Source organism: Emydura macquarii, unplaced genomic scaffold (genome assembly GCF_026122565.2).
Source record: "Emydura macquarii macquarii isolate MOO-44397 ecotype Brisbane River unplaced genomic scaffold, CSIRO-AGI_Emac_v2 contig_295, whole genome shotgun sequence".
Classification (NCBI taxonomy): domain Eukaryota; kingdom Metazoa; phylum Chordata; order Testudines; family Chelidae; genus Emydura; species Emydura macquarii.
In genome coordinates this window covers 14,730,117-14,751,319 of record NW_027130432.1, presented here as the reverse complement: position 1 = coordinate 14,751,319, position 21,203 = coordinate 14,730,117, and the positions used below count along the sequence as shown (strand labels likewise).

Below are 21,203 nucleotides of genomic sequence, written 5' to 3'. Positions count from 1 at the left end.
ACCCCACTTGGTTAGCAAGAGGGAAGAATTCAGGCCCCCCAACCCACCAGCGCCCAGGTGTAGCAGATGGGAGGAAAGGAAGGTGGAGAGAGGTAAGAACAGCTAATTACAGTGAAAAGGACCAGTCTCTGCCAATCAGAGTTTGGACACAATGCTGCACGGAATGGGCTTTACAAATTCGCTCTCCAGCCAGTAAGAAATTTCTCTAGATGAGTTTGGGCAGAGGGGGGTAGCACTAACCCATCAACTTCTGCACAATTTAAACTTCCACTTACAAAACCAAAAAAGACAATATGCGTTTCAAGCCCTTCTGATTATCAGCATCACACCTGGAAAGCTTTCATTACCAAGTGACTGCAAGAGACTGCAGCCAACCAGCCTCAGTGTCTCTATAGCAAAGAGCTTCCCCCAATCAGCAGGAGCAGGAAGATGGCAAAACTCTGCTAGGTTTTACAGCTGTTATTCAGGTTATTACTATAAGTAGTAAGTACTTGGGAATGTTCTTTATTATTTATTCTCCTGGTACAATTTTGGGGGTTTTCCCTTATAAAGTTCTAAAAATGTAAAATGATCCCTGTTGTCTTGATTTGCCTCTGCCTTGCCTTACTGTTAGCACAGCCTAGCCAGGTCACTAAACAGGATTCAACTTTATCAGACACCTACTGTTGGAGGCCCAGTACAATTTGAGTTGCTTGACCATTGTCCTACAGGTCTAGCATAGCTTACTTGCTTGCTTGGCTATTCTGACCCCTATAACATAATGTCTTCCAATTAACAAAAATAAATAAAACTACTAAATAACCTCATAAATGTCTCAGTTTCTGCATACCACAACACATAATAAAACAAAATACAAATACTGTATACTTGCAGCTACACATAAATAACAATAATAAAAACAAATCATCTTTAAACGTCTAAAAATACACTGTTTCATTGCCAAGGGGCATACTTTTATTCCGCCCCTCCTACCACCAGATGTTATTTTAACAACCCCAATTATCATAATAAAAATAAAGTATAATTAAAAATAAAAACCCAATATAAATAATTAACATATATAATTAAAAAATTAAATAAAAATTTATAATATAAAAAAAATCACCACTTAAACAAAAAGGCGCTCCATCAACACCTAACCCCACAAAAAAATACTACCAATTAAACCAAAAAATCCACTAACTCCCTAGCAAGGTCCCTAAAAAAAGTCATTCCTGTATACAGCCTTCTAAATAACTACTTAGCTCTCCAAACTTAATAAATATAATATATTATAATTAATGTTAAGCTTCATACCTAACTAATATATTTATAAAAAACCTTACACATTAAACCTTATTAATCTGCAAATCAAGCGTACGGTGTCTCACTAATATCCACACTAATCACACAGTGTTCAGTATCAACACCTACAAGACAGTGATTTAATATTAAAAAATTAAGCTATAAGGTAGAATCCAGTGACAAGCTCCTAAAAGATATTCCAGCACCCCTCTGGGCATCACACCATGATGCTGCACTGGGCCCTCACAGATGAGCACCCTTCCTCTCATCTTTTCTACCATGCACCACTGATTAGTACATTCAGCCTGCTGGTTAGTAAGTGGCTGTCAAGCTATTCAAGCCCCAAGTTGGTAACTCTACATGTATGGCAGTTTGCATGGTTTTTAGGGCCAAGAAGGGACTACTATGATCATCCAGATTGACTTCAGTGACCTTTTCAGTAACTAGCCACCTCAGCACATCAACTTTCCCTCCTGGTAAAGATATTTTAGCCTAATGATCTCTCAGAAGCATTCAGACATGTCCATGTAAATGGCTACCTGCAGATGCTACCTGCTAATTCCATAATCACATCCTTTGTCAACACACCCCTTGGCTTCAGTTTCTTTAGCTCTGGACATAGTTATAACCTCAAAAAGCAAGTGTGTTCAGGTTACCTTACTAAACAGCTACACATGGACAGCACCTACCCTCCTTGCCCTGCCGGCTCAGCTCAATGACTGATTTGTCCAGAGACAAGTAGCGGTGGATATGAGCAGCTGCTTGTTCGTAATCTTCATTTCTCAATGCTGTTTGAACCCCGTCCATGCAAAACTTCAGGTCCAAGATGTCATCAGCTCTCTGGATGGCCTGATAGAGACGGTTCTGCAAAAAAACCAGCAATTAAGACTTCCCTTTCATGGCTGGGCCGGAGAAACAGAACTAGAGAGAGAAGAGAGTACGGCAGGAGGGGAAGGAGAGGTGGCTAACAGGGATGGAGAGGCTACTTTGGTACAAGGTCAGTAACTTGCTGGATGAGAAGCTTGAGCTGCCTGGGGAGTTGTGATGGGGCTCTTCTTGCTTTAAGGTCATCCAAGTCTATCCACCCAAAGTCTGGATGGAACTCAAGAGCCACATGTGACGTGTATAGAACAGAGCAGACTCCCGCTCTCATACCTTTAGCAAAGAGGCATGGTCTGCACAGATGACAGGTGTCAGCATGCAGTGTTCGGATTTGATTTGCGCAGGGGGCTGCAATGAATGCTGGAAGCTGTGATCTTTAAGCCTACCTCTGTACAAAGAAGATGGTTAGCCCCAGACTACAGTATGGACCTGATGTCCATGTCTACCTCCACTAGCATTACACCAGGAGTGAGAAGGGGAGGAATAATATCTGACCAGCCCTGATGGACAGGGTTTTTCTTATTATATTACTTGTACATTGGTACTGCCTGTAGTAAGAAGTGAGAGCTTAAGGCCTGTAAAACAGGCTAAGGCCTAAATGGAAAAAACCTAGTGAACACAAGTATAAAGGGTCACTCAAGTTAACTGAGACTGGTATGGGAAAGTGCTGATACTGCAAGATTGTAAGACTGCCAAAATATTACTAAAATATGTAGTAGGTATAAGAGGTACCAAGATACTAACTCTCTGAAATGACACTTTTATGGATAGAAATGATACATGGAGTAGCGGTGCCCAAATCAGCCAATCAACGGAAAAAGGTGGTATTAGACTACGTCAGGAGGGTGGCAACTACTTACGTGAAAGAGGGCAGATTGAAAGTGTATGTAACAGTGTATAAAAGAGGGTGTCAGAGGGAATACCGGTGTCCGGTCTAGGGGATAACGGAAAATCCCGCCATTGGGCCGAGACCATTGTAACGCCGCCAATATGAAACTGACCCAGAGATACTCTGTAAGTCATTTCTCATTGTGCCGCACGCAATAAACCTGGCCTGGGCGCCTTCGTTGCTCAGCTAATCTGTGGTCGTGTCGACTCATTCGATCATGAGAGCCGTCTCAGTTTCCTGGCCAGAGCTGGGACAGCATCTACACAGGGACACACGCACGCAGCCTACACTGATAAACATCAGTGACCAACACACCGAGTACCACCCAAGAGAGCTACCAGGAGCCGACCATGCTAAGTGCAGTACAAACCCAGAACAAATCAGGGCCCAGTTTCAGCTCCTTTCTTGTCACACACAGGTGAAAAACCCATGCTCCTCTTTCTGTTAAATGCAGTACTCGCTCATCTGCTCACCCACACACAATAGAAAGAGAGCTCACCACAGAGCTCCCATGGTGTCTCATTACCTTGGCAAGATCAAGCTGCCGGACTTTACTGCTGACATTCTCAGCCAGGTTACAGGTGAAGGTGATCATCCCAGCCAATTGTCTGGCATCCCCCTCAATCAACTGCAGGTTAGGGCTAGAAACAGATGCAGGGAACATTGGTCATACACATGAAAAACTGGTATGAAGCAACAGTAGATTCCATAATATATTTTCTGACACACACACTTGTGCCTGCCAGCACCACAGTCTTGCAAACCTCAAGAGCTGCAACATACTTTCACTGGGCCAAAAGGCCAAATCCAAGCATGAGATTTGGAAGACGGCAGCACATCCAAGCCTGCTCAATGTCCATCTCCCTTGTAGTAAAAGGGTGTGTGGAGTCGGATTGATGAGCTGGCCTTGTGTTTTGTGGAACTGCCATCTTGTATTCCAGAATCCAAGCTTTTATTAAATACAATTAAGAATTTGATATCATGTTGAAACTATGGCTTACTTGCTTTCTTTTTCAACCAAAGCATCAGATCACATGGTACTAGCTTCACTCAAACAGGACTGAATTGGTGGATTACTAACCCCAGGCGATGAAGGGTGACCATCTTGCTCTCTATGGTATTCTGTTGTTCCAGGAGTGCCTCCAACTCTTCCTCTACCACTTTCTGAAAAAGAAATCAGCCTTATGTCACTTCATGTCCCTTTTACACCGATCATCAATGCCACTAGCTAAGAACCAAATTCTGTGCATTAAACCAGGAGCATGAGCTAAGCAGGACACTAGAATTCTTGAGAGCTCAGCTGACAGTGTAATCCTTCAAAAGCGCCAGCATTCCATCCTAATATGGCTACTCTTACACCCCGTCTATTGTCAAAGACCAGTTCTGGGAGATCTCTATCATGCAACACTTAAAAAAAAATTCACCTCTGCCCAAGCCACATGAGCGAATCAGAGTTCAGCAAAGTGCTTCCAGGCTTACAAAATGGGAATGCTGCAGAAACTGTAGAGTCAGCCTTTCAGGACTAGAATAGGTGGTCAAGGAAGCATTTAATGCTGTTCCGCAGCAATCTTTTCTGGCCAACTAAGGAAACTCAAGCAAAGAGACATCCAATCTTTTAGTCAGAGACTGTAACACCACCACATCAGGTGCCAAGGGATGGAGAGTACTTGAATTACGGGATGACAGCTGCAATAGACCAGAACAGTTGGGGAAATAGCTATACAGCTGATTTTGGAAGGTCAGCCCCGCCCCCACCCCCAAAACTAAGCCAGCGATACAGCTGTTTTCCCTCCAACCCAGCGCTGGATGATTCCCTGCAGCTCGACTCGGGGGCTCGACTCGGGGGGGCTGGTCCCGGGGACCGACCCAGGAGCCGGCGCTGGCGCAGCCAACCCCACCTCCTCCCCGCACAGGCGGCTGTAGGCGGCCTCCAGCTCCTGCAGGTCGGTGAGCGAGCGGATCCGCTCCATGGAGAGGGACGAGCCGCCACCTTCCTCAGCCGGCAGCCCCCTAAGCCCTGAGCCAGCCGCCGCCGCCATCTTAGTTCCGGGTGACACCGTCACTTCCGGAAGAGCGGAGAGCCCGACCCGGCGGTTCTGGGGTCCGCGAAGCGGTTGGGGTTCTCCCAATTGGTGCCTGAGCGGCGCGTGCCCGCGAGACCTTTCGGTTTGGGTTGGCGCCGCAGAGCGGCTGCGGGTTTGTCCCGGAGGCCGAAGGCTGCGAGGTAGGAGCAGGGTGGGGGATGCAGCGGGCCTTGTGTTGGGCTCGCTCAGGCGTTGAGCGGGCAGCCCCGCGTCGCGGGCGCCGGGCCAGTGGAAGCCCCCTTGGCCTGGGGGCGGGGGCTGGGGCAGGGCAAGGCGCGCGCTGGGTCGATGGCGGAGCGGGCTGGCGGCCTAGGCGGAGCGAGCGATTGAATCCGCCGCCATCCGCGCGGTGTGAGCCGCCGCAGCACCGGGTAGGGGAGCGTGACGGGCCGCGGCGGCGGGGCAGGGTATTTGGCTGCGCTCTGTTAGTTTCCGCAGGCTCCGGGTGGGGGGAGAGCCCGCAGGGGAACTTTGGGGGGAGGGGAGCTCGCTCGTGCAGATGGAGGTGAGTGTAGGGTGCAATGGGGGGAGCCGCACCTGGGGCATGGGGAAGGGCGGATCTTGCATGTGGGGGTGGAGAGAGTGCGCAGGGACCACTGAGGGAGGAGGGCCGAGCATTGAACACGGGTGGGGGGAAGTAAGTGAGACGTCAGGGGGAAGAAGGTGCAGACGGGGTTGTTGCGGGGAAGCGGGGAGCCTTCACCTTCCTTTTCTCTTTGAGTGGCCTTTGGATGCTTTGATTGCACTGCACGTGTCTGCCTGGTGCTATTCCTGTGTGTGCTGCACCACGGGGAAGTGGTGGTGACCCTCGGCTGGCTTTTGTGTTCCCCTAGAGAAGCCAGGCCTTCTCTATAAACAGGGTGACTCCGTGGAGGTGCCGGAAGGCAAATGTTTCCGTGGGAGGAAGTGTAGATGGCCGGCCTTGTTCCTTCAGGGCTGGGATAGTCAATTATTTTTTGTCAAGGTTCAAATTTCTTGGTCAGGGTATAATCAAAGTCTAGACTCCAAAGAAACATTTTTCATGCTACAATAACTGTAATGATAATAAGTAAATAAAAAGATTTCGTAGTCCATTTGGAAGCATCTGGCGGTCCGGATTTGGCCCATGGCCCGTCTGATGACTACCCCTGTGCCAGGGCTATATTAAAGGGGCACTGACTGCTAGCTTGAAAATGGAGTCTGTTTTTAAGAATAGCTTCAGGTGTTGAATCACTGCTGTGTTTTGTTGTTTTACTGTCACACTGGCCTGTTTTTTGTTTTTTTTCTTTCCTCTGTTGATGTGTGAAAGACCCACACACAGAGGAAACTTTGCTTCCCATGGGGAAGTGGAACTGACCGCACAAAGGGTGCTGAAATGCACAAATTAGATTGGAAAATAATAAAAAAAGACCCTCTGCTTTTTCAGTTATAATAATAGTAGATGTTGCTTGTAACCATAGAATGTAACTGACAAGAGTGTATGTTGTCCCTTTAATTTAGGTGGGAGCTACTGCCTCGTTTCCCTTACCTACCTGTAGAAATAAGAATTTCTGGCTGGGTTTCTATAGTACAGGATTAGCCTTGATTTTAGCTTTTGCATCAGCCGCTGATGCAGCTGTACTGATGTAAAACCCTAGGGCAGACAAGGTAAACTGTTGTAAGCCACAGTTTGCATTGGTGCAGCTTACCCCAGTTTCAAGCAAGAGTGAACTCTACTCATGAAAATAGTAGCTTTGGTTGTCTATGGTAGGAGTTTATGTTGTGCTGCCAGCTGGCCAACAATGGCTGTGATCTGTAACCAGTGTCTCTTTTAAAATCATGCCATCGAGGTTGATGTGCTTAAAATTAAACCTAACCTATTTTTAATTTTTTCTAAATGAAGCCCTGATTTCTTCTTTCCTTCCTGTCAGCACTTCCAAATGAGCTGTAGCTTGCTTGTCTAGTATAAATCTAGGGGCGTAGAAAATAGAACACTGAACTGGAAGTCAGGAGACCTGGTTCTTTCCCCATCTCTGCCACTGGCAGAGGTGACCTGGGACAAGTCACTTCACATCTCCATGCCTTAGTTTCTCCATGTTTAACATGGGAATAAATACTTAACCTCCTCTGTGAAGTGCTTGGAGATCTATTGAGGACATGGCATTATTAGTGGTATTATTAAATCCTCAGAAGCAGGGATGGAGTAAAAATGCACAGGGAACCAGGACTGAAGTCAGTTTTGACAGCTTGCCCTTCTTTGTAAGAGCATAGCCAATGTCCTGTGCAATTTGAGCTACTCACTCAAGTCATGTGCCTGCAGAACCAAACAAAGCTAGTGTATGTCAGTGTTTATGCAACTCCAAGTCTGTCCTAAACTTAGCTTACAGTGATTTTTTTATGCAGTTGAGGATCTAATATTGCTACACCAAATTACCACATTTAGCCTTCGTTCCTTCCAAATGAGTGTCACGTGGTTGAAAATGTCAGAGTTCATCTAAGGCCAAAAAAGAGTTGACCTGCTATCTTTGTTTAAAAAGAAATTAAATGTCCTTCTCTTAAAATGAACCCCCTAAATAACTAGAGTAGGAAGCTAGGGCATTCAGTGAAAGTCGACTTGGTCTAGTGGACTGAGTCATGGAATGGAGAACCAGGAACACACAAATTCTAATTTTGGCTCTGACTTTGAAGTCTGTAGCTTTGAGCCAGTTTTCCTATTGTTAAAATAGGGATACTCTCATGGGGAGGGCATCTTGATTAATCTGTGTTTGTAAAGTCCTTCAATGTTGGCCAGTTAGATTACATGCAATCTCAAAAATGTGTCTGTAGGGCTCAGAAACATGTTCCTTTGGGCTGACATAGTATCAAGTACTTAAATGTAGATCCTGTTTTGCATAAGGCACATTCTTAATTCTTGTTGCTATTTTGTTCACAGCAGACTCCATAAGTGAGACGCATGAGTGAAGTGGATCTGTCGCCATCATGTTCCTTTACAATTTAACGTTGCAGCGAGCCACTGGCATCAGCTATGCCATTCATGGCAATTTCTCAGGTAATCTCTGCTCTCTTAGCTACGAAACTTTCAGGCTGAAGCAAAGCAAGGTCTTTTCAGTTATAAACTACTTAGCTACAGCATTAGTTTTTCATTGAGATTCTGCTCTTACTAATGCTGCTACCTGAGTTAACTAACAGGCTGCAATTTGAGGGAATGATCTGGTCTTGAGAAAGAACTTGGATCCAGGAACTTATACATTCAGGTCCTGGTTCTCTCACTGAGTTTGTGGGGCCTTAGTTAAGTCATTTAACTGCTATGTGCCTCAGTTTTCTGATCTGTAAAATGGATGCTTGAATACTCTGGAAGTTGTGAGATGTACTTTGCTGATTAATGTTTGAAAGGCACTTTGAATTTCCTGGGTTTTGCAATCTCCTAACTTTATAGTTGGTGATAAGTTTCTCCTGACTTTGGCTTCTTAGGAACCAAACAACAGGAAATTGTTGTTTCCCGGGGGAAGATCCTGGAATTGCTCCGCCCCGATCCCAACACGGGGAAAGTACACACCTTGCTGACAGTGGAAGTGTTTGGAGTCATTCGCTCCCTCATGGCTTTCAGACTGACTGGTGGAACCAAGGACTATATCGTTGTGGGTAGTGATTCGGGTCGCATTGTTATCCTGGAGTACCAGCCCTCCAAGAACATGTTTGAGAAGATTCACCAGGAAACCTTTGGCAAGAGTGGCTGTCGCAGAATTGTTCCTGGCCAGTTCTTGGCTGTGGACCCAAAGGGCCGCGCTGTCATGATCAGTAAGTCAGTGGGGATCTGTACTGATTCATTAGTTGTAGCATTTAAAGAAGTGAGTGGAGGAAACTGATTCTCCTTGGAATTGTTGCTTTGCTTTTTCCTTACTTCAAGGATGACATTTTTTTGCATTTTGCAGTCCTGCTTCTCAGCTGTAGTTGTAAATGCTTTTCATGCAGTCATTTCATTGTAATTCCAGCCTTTGGATTGAAAGGTCTAGGTGCTTAGAATTGTTCCTGCCTGTTGTCATGATGGCACAAACAACAAATATTGGGCCAAAACAGTGTTGAAAAGAAACTTGCTTGGGTAGTGGTAAGCAAACAACCCATTTGAGGGTGATGATTGGAAAAAGGGAAGTTGAGATGCAGCCAGCTTTCTCAGCCTGAAATGATGATATGAATTCATGTCTCTTCTCTGAAATTGACTGTGGAGACAACTGTGCATTTCTGATCAGGCCTTACAGATAAAAATTCATAGGTTATTCCGACCATCAAGGGTTTGCATTATCAGGCAGTTTATCAACCCTGTTATAATGAAAATAATGACAAGACCAGCTAGGAAGGAAGCTACTAGCTTTCTTTCAACCTGAAGGTAGCACTGCACAATTAATCTGTTACTCAGGTTGACAGCTGATAGCAGGACATGCGTTTCTTTGCTGATACCAGAATATACACTCTTTCACTGAGCATGTCCTCTAAAATTGCACTGTAACTGAGGTATCTGTGAAACTATTTCCCTTTCTTGGCATAGCTGCTACTCCTTCCTCATCCATTTGCTACTGTGACTGCATATTTTGCCAAGGAGTTGGGCTCCTTAGACAAATTCTGTTGCAATTTTTCTGCTGTGAACTGCACACAATGAGTGTTAGGGCTTGACTGAGTAGAACTTGAAAGAGTCACCTACAAGGCTAACCTGTGCCTGAGTCACTGATTCATTTTTAAAGAGTTTAAATACTGAAGTAAGGGAGTTGGCATAAATGTAAGTGTGATGGGGAAATTATGGGACAAGATGTTACATTTGTTTCCCTGCAAGGCTGACGGCTGTTTTTGTGCAAAGGCTGGTGGTGGTGCAGTTGTCTTCAGCTTTGCATCCTCAATCTAGGTATTTTATTCACTGTTGTTCTTCCCTGCAGGTGCCATTGAGAAACAGAAGCTGGTGTACATCCTGAACAGAGATGCTGCTGCCCGGCTCACTATTTCTTCTCCGCTGGAGGCCCACAAGGCCAACACCTTGGTCTACCATGTGGTGGGAGTAGATGTGGGGTTTGAAAACCCAATGTTTGCTTGTCTGGAAATGGACTATGAGGTAACAAAGGATAAGATCTTTGTCTCTTGCCCTACTCCCTCCACTGGGCTAGCTCAGCCTCCTTCCTCTCTGTCCCTTCATCTAGTGTCTCTACTGATGCCAAGCCTTCTCTGCAGCTGTAGCTGACTGGGACAACCTCCCTAGGTCTCCTCTCGTTGGAAATGAGATTGAGAGTCAGTCTTAGCTGAAATCCTCTTAATTTCTTGGTCTTTCTGTTACTAAACTGTGAGCTACAGCCCTCTCTGCTCCAAGCTATTTTCCTATATTCTTCTCACTCGCCTTTGCACATCATTCCAGAGCTTCTGTTCTTGTTTAGAACTGTCTCCCTCCGTTGCAGCAATACCCCCTCTCTTCACTCGCATTCCTCCTCTGACTACACTTCTCTTGTCAAGCTTTCAGTTAATGATTCACCTGAATTATCTTCCCAGGTAGAGAGTCATTGTCTGTAAACTCGTTGAGTTAGGAGTCATCTCTCTTTAGATTGTTACAACACTGAGAACACATCTGGTGTTTAGGAAATTCATAATTGTGTGGAGCGTTTTGAGAGAGAATGTGCATGAATGATTTAATGCAAAATAAAGTTGTATGTCGTAGAGTAATGACTTCACGTTGTGGTTTAAAATGTATCCTAGAATCTCTTCCATCCTGTCATAGGGATGGTGATGCTATAGCTGTCAGCTAGGAGGAGTATTGAAAATCAATGTAATGCTCCGAGGGTCATTGACCGATGTTTCTAAGTATATCCAGCTGCAAAGGCAGCTGTTCCATACCCATCCAAGATTTTACTGTTATCTGTTGCAGCTAACCAGCACTGCCTATGTCTCTGCCACTGATAATAATTTTACCCAGTTACTTCCAGTTTGTTGCTATAAAATGTCTTGATCTTTTGAGATGCTGTCCCCGCAGCTTCCATTGAGTTCAATGGCAGTGGTGGATGCTGAGCATCTTTCAGTATCAGCTCCCGTGTTATCTTTGAATTGCTGCTGGGGTTGCTAATGGGTATTACACCGTTCCAAAGACTTCATCATATATCTTTTCCTTCAAATGTACAGATAGCGTTACTGGCTCTAGAAAAAATATTTGTGTGCTCTTTTTCCAGGAAGCAGACAATGATCCAACAGGAGAAGCAGCAGCTAACACCCAGCAGACCCTGACATTTTATGAGTTAGACCTGGGTTTGAACCACGTAGTTAGGAAATACAGTGAACCTTTGGAGGAGCATGGCAACTTCCTTATAACAGGTACTACCCTCCCCATTGCCAAGTTGCTTCCCATTCTCCCAGCAAAAAGACAAGGGGGAACATATTGCATTTGAAAGAGAATCATTGGGGGAGGGTGGGTGATAATCTGAACTGCTTTCCTGCTCTTAGTTAGGCCTGGAAGTCAAGTGAGAACTAAAAATTGTCATGTGGTACATGGAATAGCAAAGAGTTTGATTTTCTTGCAGCCTGAAATGATGAGTTTGTTTCATGTCTCTTCTCTGAGATTTTTCCTGGAGATAGCATTTCACTCTGATTGGGCTCTGAGATGGAAGTATTTAAAAGCTTCCATTAGAAAAAGGTGTGGATTTAAAAAAAACAAAAACCTGGAGAACGAGTTTGCCATCTGAGAAAATAAAACAAATGGAAATGCAAACAGAGTTGTAATTCGATGTGATCACAACTTGATTTCAAGAGGTAGTTATGGGCTAACCTTGAGCTTTGATTTTGGGGGTGGATACAGGGCTCTGTGAACATTGTATGTAGTTTTCATTACTGGTAATTTCGCTTTCCAAGAGGGAAGTACCTGGAGATGGTCTGCGGGTGTGCTGCTTGTGATTTGCAGTAGCAGATAAATGCATGTCGGCGATGTATGGCTCTGTGGTTACTGGCAAGTTGCCAGTATGGTGCCTGAGCATCTCAAAGCTTTGAGTTGATTTATGGAAATGGGTAAGAGGTGTTAAAAATTAAGCAGTTGTTTATGACCCCCCAAGTTTTATCCCACCCTCCGCTCTCCATCCCTACCTCTGCCTTGTGCAGATACTGAAGTAGCTTTTTGTATATATGAGAATATGGAATGAAGATGATCCAAATTTCTTTTGAGCAATGGGGTTTTTTCTCTTCTCTTAATGAAGTTTCCATATCATTCATTAGTCCCTGGTGGCTCCGATGGTCCTAGCGGGGTGCTGATCTGTTCCGAAAACTATATCACCTACAAAAACTTCGGTGACCAGCCCGATATCAGATGTCCCATTCCCAGGAGAAGGGTGAGAATTTCTTCTCTTATGCCTTGCTTTAGAGGCCTCTTCTTTAAAGGTTCCAAATGGACACTTAATATCAGCTTCTTTGGAGTCAAAGGTCTCAGGGAGGCTTTTGAGGAAGGTGGTGTGTAGTGATTGAAAGGCTGTCAGGCTGCCACCCTTTAGAGTGTTGAAGTGATGAGTTCAGTTCATTTCTTTGAGATTATCCTTTCTCTCTGATCAGGCTCTGGGATGTCAGCACTGGTAGTATAAAACATGATTAACATGTGGTGGTTGGAAATATTCAGCCTAGTACGTGCAGATGAATTCCACAGCTGCTCTATTCCACCTCATGCAATTTCCTTTTAGAGTACATAAAAACAGCCATACTGGGTCAGACCAATCGTCCATTTAGCCCAGTATCCTGTCTTCTCACAATGACCAATGCCAGCTACTTCAGCAATTATGAAGTGATCCATCCCTTGTCCAGTCCCAGATTCTGTCAGTTGGAGGTTTTTGGACACCCAGAGCATGGGGTTGTGTCCCTGACCATCTTGGCTGATAGCCATTGATACTAATCTAATTCTTTTTTTAAGCCATTTATTCTGGCCTTCACAACATGCCCTGGCAACAAGTTTGACAGGTTGACTGTGTTGTGGGAAGTAGTACCTCTTTTTATTTGTTTTAAACAAAGTAGGCTGACATGTCAGTAGCATGCATCGGCTGTGGCTTTGGTACTTGCTCTTTGAGCAAGTGCTAAAGGTAGGTTTTATATGGATAGAGACCCTTGTATGCCGTAATTGGTTTTGCCATATGTGAGATGGTCCATCCAGGGGGGAAATGGGTAGGAAGGAGAATGCCTCACAATTTTTGGCCCTCCTCTACGAAGTATGTGTCAGGAATAATCAGCTCTACCGAGAGCATTACAGATGAGTCAGGAGAAGGTTGGGAAGGGGTGTGCTATGCCTGAAACTCTTTCCACATGCTGTTATTCCCTCAAGTTTTCACTTTTACTAGGACCATTGATTCAGGGGAGTATGTCTGGCCTTTGCAGGGGTATGGCCTTGCTGAAAGATGATCTAGTAAGTCTTTTCCACCTCTAACATTTATAAACCTCTGATTTATCTTCCCTGTGACAGAATGACTTGGATGACCCAGAGAGAGGTATGATTTTTGTCTGCTCTGCTACACACAAGACCAAATCCATGTTCTTCTTCCTGGCCCAGACAGAGCAGGGAGATATCTTCAAAATCACCCTAGAGACCGATGAAGACATGGTAGGTAGATTGAGGAGGAAGTTGCTTTTACTACGTGAAATATGTTCTGGAGAAGCTTCCCCATCAAGCTGCATTCTCCCACTGTGATTATACTTAGTTCTAAAGGACTCTTCCCCTAATTCAAATGATTTTTAATTTAGTCTCTAGCTGTGTACAGAGACGAGTGACTTTGTATCTGCCCTATTAGATGGCAGCTGCCACAACTTAATAGTCACTGCTCACATATGGACATAGGGTGACATCTTCAAAACCACAGAAGGCGTAGGACGTTAAGTCCCATGGGCCCTTTTAAAAATGTTACCCATGGTCCCTGCTCCAAATCACTTATTCCAAAATGAGATTCTGCGACAGTTCATTGAGATGACAGATTCCAGAGTGCGATGATCCCTCTTGATCTGAGTGGCCATACGTGGCTGCACCTATGGGTTAAATCATTGAGTACCTGCAATCTGTTCAGTTTTATGCAAACTAGGTGCAGCCAGTTGGGCAGGGATTGACCATCCCATGTCACTCAGCTTTTTCAGCTGGAGTAACAAACTCTCATTCTGGAACTAACAGAAAAAGATGGGAATTGCTTTGTACTGCCCATCATTGCATAGCACCAGATCTGATCTTTGCTGCAGTGGTCCCATTTGTGGTCTCAGGCAAAAACCCTCCGAAATGCCACTAACTCCCATTGCCTTAACCCATTGTCGTAACAGAGGACCGTGTCCCTTCAGCAATTTGAGGCTGGCCTCAGGCCTTTCATAGGAACCATCATGGCAACTTCAGGTTTGTCAGAACTATAAGTGGCCATTCTAAGAGACATCTAACCACTCCTCTGAGTGAATGATGTGGATGCCAGGCTAGGGGTTGTCTCTTTCTCAGTATGAATGCTGAACATTTTGATGTCTCTGTTGTGAATCGACCACCGATTCCAATGCAAAATAGCCTCAAGAGTAAAGTAAAAAGCCTGGCTTGTGTTTACATGCAAAATGCCAACCAGTTTGGAATTTGGGAGCTGAGAGCAGCTGCAGCAAACTATCGCTAAGGAGAGAGCTCTTGGTGGTTCACAGTCACTACTCATTTCCTTCTTTCCTTTGAAAGTAACTCCAGGGCAGTCTTGTAATAAACTACAATTCTAAGTGCATCAGTTCCTGTATCTCTAAATGGGAAAGCGGGCTGCACTCTTGTGTGTGAGAGCGCATAGGCCATCTCTAGAGATGGACTGAACTCAGCTGTCTCACCGTTGCTCCTTCCTCTTTGTGCTTTCAGGTGACAGAGATCCGACTGAAGTATTTTGATACTGTTCCTGGGGCTGCTGCTATGTGTGTGCTGAAAACAGGGTTCCTCTTTGTGGCATCTGAGTTTGGAAACCAGTGAGTAAATCATTTCATTTCCTTCATGAACCCTGCTGAATTTTATCGTTACTGTGATTTGCATGGCAGATTGCCATGGCAGTTGGCAGAACATGTAAAAAGACAGGAACTCTGCCTTAACGAGTGATGGTCTAACTTGTGCGAGTGCATTGACCAGGAAAATGATTAAGCCCATGAATGTATCCTGGAGGACCTCAGTATTGATAAGCTTTGTGGAAGTATTCTTAGATTGTCAGCTCTTTGGGGCAGTGTGATACTCTCCCGGGGTACCAGGTTTGTGAGGCCTCTATCATCTAGCCTTACCATCTTGTCTTGTGCCTGCCGGGGGTGAACTCCCTGACTCCACCTTCCACAGGCAACATAATCATGCTCTTCTGAGCCTACACAGGCTCTGCTGTTTCTCTGCAGGTTAGCAGTAGGCACAGTCCAGCCCCTGAGCCCTCTGCATGTCTCCCTGGAGTGTCCAGCCACTGGACTCTTAGAGAATTCCCAGATCTGCTGCTCCCAAAGGAGCAGTGCACCCCAGCTTCACTTCTGACTGCTCTGCTTAACTCATTGTGTGTAGATTTGTTTATAGCGAAAACAAGATGAGTTTATTTAACAAAGAACAGAGAATCAATTAGTAGGAAGGAGGTAGAATTATTGGAAACAATTGGTTACACATAAAAACAAAATCATAACACGCATTCCAGAGTTTAGAGTTTGTTAATAAGGTACTTTCCTGTTTAATAAAGTTTAGCTCACCTCAAGTCTTTGTCATGGCGCTTTATTGCCCTGGTTCACTGGGACCTCCCTTTATAAGACATGCATGCTGGCAGCTTGTCCATTTGGTAAAAGGATCCAGGGCATACCTAAGTACCCCCAGCTATACCCCCAAATCCATTGTCTTCACTCTTAGACAAGAGCCCTCCCAGCCCCCCTTCAGTTTTTGTTTTTCCTTCAGCTTTTCTTCTCTTGATATTTTACAATCTTGATTAATTTAGAGGCTCAATGTGCAGATATATTTACATTGGGAGGCACACAATATGCAGCACACACACGGCCAGGCAGAGAGATAAGCATCTCTTTCTTCTTGCTTGAAAGCAACCTCCTTATCCCAATTCACAGATCTTAAGAACATAATTTTCAGTGTCTATACATAACTCCTTAAATATTATCCCTACAGGCATTTCACAGTGATTATGATGACTACTGAGCTATTGGCTTTCGGTAGAGACCATACTTGCCACCCTTTGCTGAATTAATTTGCATATACCTGACCTGGGGAGTCCCTATAACATCTGTGCATCCCCTCTGTACCCTCAGTCAGTTGGCACCATGAGACCAAGGCAGAGACTGCCTTTTGGTCGGTTTGTGTAGAGCCCCATGGGTTCCTGATCTGTGACTAGGTTCTTGGGCACTGTGATAACACAGATAACTAATAACAACAAACCAAGAGGGCTTTTGAGGAAGGGAGGCTGGTGCAGAGGAAGTGAGACTGCCCAGATCAGATGCCTAGACAGGGAATGAAAGGAATTGGAAGCTAGTTTAAGCAGGTGTCTGATCGGTTTCGCTTTTGCTGTTAATGCACGCTACCAGCAGACACGTGCCCATCCAAGCTACTGAATTTTTACCTTCACTCTGTTTCATTTGTGTTTGACATTTTGCCTCCGGTCAAAGGACCAAACCATGTGAGTGAGCTTGGAAATAGTCTCTAGTAACTTTGTGGCCCACTTTCAGAAGCAGATGTGATATTTTACTATGACTAGATGGGGTTTTTTTTTTTGTCAGTAACCACACTAGTTATTCTTGCTTAACAGATGTGTGCTGTCAAGCAATTTTGTTTCATGATCTGACCGGCCTGTACAGCTATTTTAACATATATGGGCATGTTCTCCGAAGTCTTGAGCATTTAAGTTTTGTTTCTCTGTGTGGTGAATGAAAAGTTTTATTTCAAAGTTTTGTTTTCTGTAACCTCTCTTGGTCCAGAGTTTTACAAGTGATCTTAAATATTTCCACACTGTTATCAGAGTTGTATGCAAATTCAGGATTAGTGTGCATGTAGTTTAGTACCTGAGTTTCCAGACATGCCTTGCAAGATTATCCTCAGCTCCTGTAGATCCAGCCAGCAGGTGGAGCTCAAGCCAACTAATAAACATCTTAGTTCTGATGCACAGACCAAACCGGAGAAAAAAGAACACAAGAAACAACTCAGTCTTTCTCTCTGGATCTGTTTCCCTTTTATGTGTGTAAACTTGCTTCTTTTAATATTCAAGCTTGGAGGAAGGGGTAGCAGGTGATTTTTAAACACCTAGAAAATAGCACTTGATAATGTTCCTCTCTTAAAACATGCAAACTTGGAGACTGTTAGCCAGTGGCCTTGCTCTTCAAAGCTTTCATTGTTTAGCCCTTCATGCTATGAGACAGCAAAATCTAGGAGCCAGGGGAAGGGGGGTGAGCATTCAACTGTCTGGGGTCTTCTGCCAAAAACAACTATAAAGAAGGTCAGAATTGGGCAAGAGCTTTGAAAACAGCCCCTTACCCTTCATGCTTCCTTCCTCTCCCCAAGAAAACAGTCCCTCTGGATTAGAGTTGAAATAGCCAAGAATTCTGTGGAAACAGTGCTAGTTTTCACCCTCACCCCCACTGACTGCATGGCTGAACTGTTGCTCTCACTCAGTCTGCTCTAACTGTGCTGTTGTTCTTGCTTTGTGTCTGAAGTTACCTCTACCAGATAGCCCATCTGGGAGATGATGATGAGGAACCTGAGTTCTCCTCCGCCATGCCCCTGGAGGAAGGAGACACTTTCTTTTTCCAGCCACGACCTCTCAAGAACCTGGTGTTGGTGGATGAGCTGGACAGTCTGTCTCCCATCTTGTTTTGTCAGGTATGTCACCATCTTTGAACGCATGGCCCTCCCTCTCCAACCTGCCCTCTGGGGTTGCAGGGCCATTACAACCGTGAAACCCCAGAAGCAGAGCAGTATATCATCCATTGTGCTACTAAGTCAATTGGTTTTTGATGTGCATGACAGAAGTGGAAGCTATTTGCAAGGAATCAGCTTAAAACAGAGAAGGAAAAGCACCAATATTGATCTCATGTCAATCTTGCTCAGGTTATTGGTTTTGGGTTTGCTTGAGAGTGAAAGTAGTGCAAACGTCGACCAGAAAAATGGGTTTGCTAAATCCTGAACCCTGGAAAAAGAATCACGCAATAAAGTTAAACCTCAGGATGCTAACATTTGCTAAAAGGGCTAAATACCATTCATCAGCTCTCTTTCAGGGGAAGAAATAGGATGCAACGCACCAGCCCAGTGCTTACCCTCTGTCATGACTGTTAGACAAGGCCCCATGTTTTCTGCAGCAGACTTGACCTAAATTTTGCAGTTCTTCAGTGCAGCAGACAGGATGTTCTGTGGCAGTGCCTGTTATGTTAAACTGCTGACACTTTGTTCAGAAAGCAGAGTGCAGGGCGAACATTTGGGGGTTTTATCTCGTCTCATTGCGGATGCTGTTTGACCCACTGTTTCTCTGTGCAGATAGCAGATCTGGCCAATGAAGATACACCCCAGTTATATGTGGCCTGTGGACGGGGGCCTCGGTCATCTCTGAGGGTCCTAAGGCACGGACTTGAGGTAAGATCTCCAGAGGCAGCTCCAGAAATCCATAACAGCAGCATGGGGTTACTGTGATAAAGCCCTTCTTGAAATTATGGGGAGGTACTCACAGTGGTGCTGTAATTAAACAATCTGGCCTTCGTGCAGTTTTTAAAGGGGCCTGTTCTTGTGCTCTTTTCTATTAAAAACGTTGTGTAAACATAATCTCTTCTTCAGGGGATACGATCAGTCCCTGTTGTCCAGCTGTAAGGGTTATGGTGCTGGAGTGTACAGGAGTGGGTTTTCTATTCACAGACTACCCTGTAATCCCTTGAATTTGATCCTTTTAGGAATGTGAACATACGGAATTGAGAGAGACAAGCTGGATGGGTGAGGTAATATCTTTTATTGGGCCATCTTCTGCTGGTGAGAGAGACAAGCTTTCGAGCTATGCTGAGCTGCTCTTCAGGTCTGGGAAAGGTGCTTAGAGTGTCACAGCTAAATACAAGATGGAACGGATTGTACACATGCTGCAGGAGACTATTTAAAATGAAGTAGGCAATTAACATCTCTGCAGTCATTGAACAAAGGAGAGTTAGTGGTTACTGAGTGTTGTAAGGAAGGAGCAACGTGCGTTAACCCTTTATGCTTAAGTCAATCCCACCTTATATTTAGCTGTGACACTCTGATTACCTTTTCTAGACCTGAAGAAGAGCTCTGTGTAGCTCGAAAGCCTTTCTCTCTCACTAACAGAAGTTGGTCCAATAAAAGATCTACCTCACCCTCCTTGTGTCTTTCATATCCTGGGAGCAACACAGCTACCCCATCACTGCAAACCGTGTGTGGAATTGATACTCTTCCCTAGAGATTTTCTGGGTCCTTCTCTGATCCCTAACTCCCCACTGGGTGGAACCCAAGTCACAGTCACCATCCTTTTGACTGAGGATGGATGGACAGAACTTACCACAAAGCTGATCAGCCTGAGGTATCACTTAATGAGGTGACATGCAGCATTTTTATGTGTGTGTCTGGTGTGCTGAATACTTTGCCTCAACATTTCCAGCGAGTAAGACTGGGGACTGAGAATTGTCCCCGCTGTCCTGTGTAGCTATGCAAAGCATGAACCACTAGTCACTGTAATCCTTCAGTGTTTGACTGGGGTAAACATCTGTTAGTCTGAACCTCTGTTTACAAAGCAACCCTGTTCTTATTTCCTATTAGGTGTCTGAAATGGCCGTCTCAGAGCTGCCCGGTAACCCCAATGCTGTTTGGACTGTGAGGAGACACATTGAAGGTACATCATCCTTCTCTCAAGCAGAATAAGGCAATCTGTGTTGTCCCAGGGCATGGAAAGGGTGTTGAGTAATGCTGCAATGTGCTCTCCACAAAAGCGAGCTGTTCTGATACAGCAGCTCTGTTTGCACACACCTTACACCATGCAAAGACCCAGACATACTCCAGGTCTATAAACAACCCTTGGCTTCCCCAAACTTGTTACTCTTCCCATTTCATTGGAAAGGAGGCATCCAGTGTGTGTTGTAGTAGCACCATCTCCTATGTGCTACTCCCAATGTGCATTCCCAGCAGGAAGCAGCTGGACTCAGTGCCAGGTGCAAATGAAGCCAATTTGAATTCCAGAGGTTCTGGCTTGAATTAGAGTCAGTAGCAGCATGCCTGCCTCGTGGTGGAGAGAGGGGAGTGGTAACTACAGCAGTTCTGTCTCTGTAGAGTGGTAGGATGCATATCCAGAAAAAAGCAGATAAGAGTGCACCTTCCAAAGACTTTGATTTGTAATACTTCTACACCTGCTAATTTGCAACAGGTGGATGCTGTTTGCAGGATTACTTAATGCTTTGGGCCAGGCAGCATTTCCCATCCAGACACCCAGCAATGTCTGCAGGGTGACCAGTGCCAAAGGAATGACTATAGGAGAACAGCAGCACATAGCAGGGTTTTTTACCCAGCTGAAACAATGGACTTGTTTCATTAAAACACAGAGGAATACACCCCCCTCTCTGGTGTGATAAGAGAGCTCTTCAGAAATACTTAGGTTGCTAGCACAGCCCCCTGGAAGGCCTGAAGTGAAGCTATTTCAGGCTCCCTTCTAGGTTTTTTCTAAAGGGATTGTCTTGTACATATGTCACTAGCGCTGCTTACATGAGGTCTGTGCTGCAGTGCGTAGCAGAGCCAGCATGCTGTAATGGAGGCTTCACAGCCTTTCATTAAGCAGCTTCAGTGAGTGGCATGACTCATGCATTGGTGCTCAGCGTTCTTTAGGAACGTCAGACCGTGCTATGGAATTCACTTCATGTTGGAATTGGGTCCAGTTCATTTCCCTGGCTCTGCAAGGCTTTGGAATGAAAAGAACTAAACAGGAAATGCCTGCAAGCTCCCCTGTAACAGTAGAGAGAAGGTTAGAGCATTTCAGGTCTCCAGAGTGCTGTTGATACCGGTCTTGCTCATCCTTCTCAGAAGTTGGAAGCCAAGAAAGATACCACTTTGGCTACCACAAACCCAAGCTACAGGGTGCGCTAGAAAATGAGACATCTCTAGAATGTCTGAACACTCCAGAGGGTAGTGG

General features: G+C 45.0%; 2 protein-coding genes and 2 non-coding genes across 7 annotated transcripts in view; 3 read left to right on the top strand and 1 right to left on the bottom strand.

Moving 5' to 3' along the window:
• The window catches only part of COG4 (component of oligomeric golgi complex 4), a 33,763-nt gene extending 28,558 nt beyond the window's left edge, over window positions 1-5,205 (bottom strand). The window contains exons 1-4 of the mRNA XM_067553280.1: window positions 4,954-5,205; window positions 4,137-4,219; window positions 3,582-3,696; window positions 1,974-2,148 (exon numbers count right to left, since the gene is read on the bottom strand). Of these exons, the coding sequence (XP_067409381.1) occupies window positions 1,974-2,148; window positions 3,582-3,696; window positions 4,137-4,219; window positions 4,954-5,094 (514 nt within the window). The 5' untranslated portion in view covers window positions 5,095-5,205. The remainder of the gene's footprint in view (window positions 1-1,973; window positions 2,149-3,581; window positions 3,697-4,136; window positions 4,220-4,953) is intronic.
• SF3B3 (splicing factor 3b subunit 3) overlaps window positions 4,775-21,203 on the top strand; it is a 46,802-nt gene continuing 30,373 nt past the window's right edge. Inside the window, exons 1-11 of one of the 4 annotated variants that reach the window (XM_067553253.1) lie at window positions 4,775-4,793; window positions 8,033-8,146; window positions 8,569-8,895; window positions 10,023-10,195; window positions 11,295-11,436; window positions 12,328-12,440; window positions 13,553-13,690; window positions 14,945-15,048; window positions 17,749-17,914; window positions 18,566-18,661; window positions 19,844-19,916. In XM_067553253.1, the coding sequence (XP_067409354.1) occupies window positions 8,077-8,146; window positions 8,569-8,895; window positions 10,023-10,195; window positions 11,295-11,436; window positions 12,328-12,440; window positions 13,553-13,690; window positions 14,945-15,048; window positions 17,749-17,914; window positions 18,566-18,661; window positions 19,844-19,916 (1,402 nt within the window). In that variant the 5' untranslated portion in view covers window positions 4,775-4,793; window positions 8,033-8,076. Of the gene's footprint in view, window positions 4,794-5,245; window positions 5,280-5,418; window positions 5,511-8,029; window positions 8,147-8,568; window positions 8,896-10,022; window positions 10,196-11,294; window positions 11,437-12,327; window positions 12,441-13,552; window positions 13,691-14,944; window positions 15,049-17,748; window positions 17,915-18,565; window positions 18,662-19,843; window positions 19,917-21,203 lie in introns of those variants that run through there. The other 3 variants (XM_067553243.1, XM_067553232.1, XM_067553223.1) reach the window with 3 other exon arrangements.
• LOC137156470 (small nucleolar RNA SNORD111) lies at window positions 9,269-9,348 on the top strand. Its single transcript, XR_010920770.1, has one exon. It is a non-coding gene; the product is annotated as a small nucleolar RNA SNORD111 (small nucleolar RNA).
• On the top strand, window positions 11,640-11,718 carry LOC137156475 (small nucleolar RNA SNORD111). The gene has a single exon (XR_010920771.1). It is a non-coding gene; the product is annotated as a small nucleolar RNA SNORD111 (small nucleolar RNA).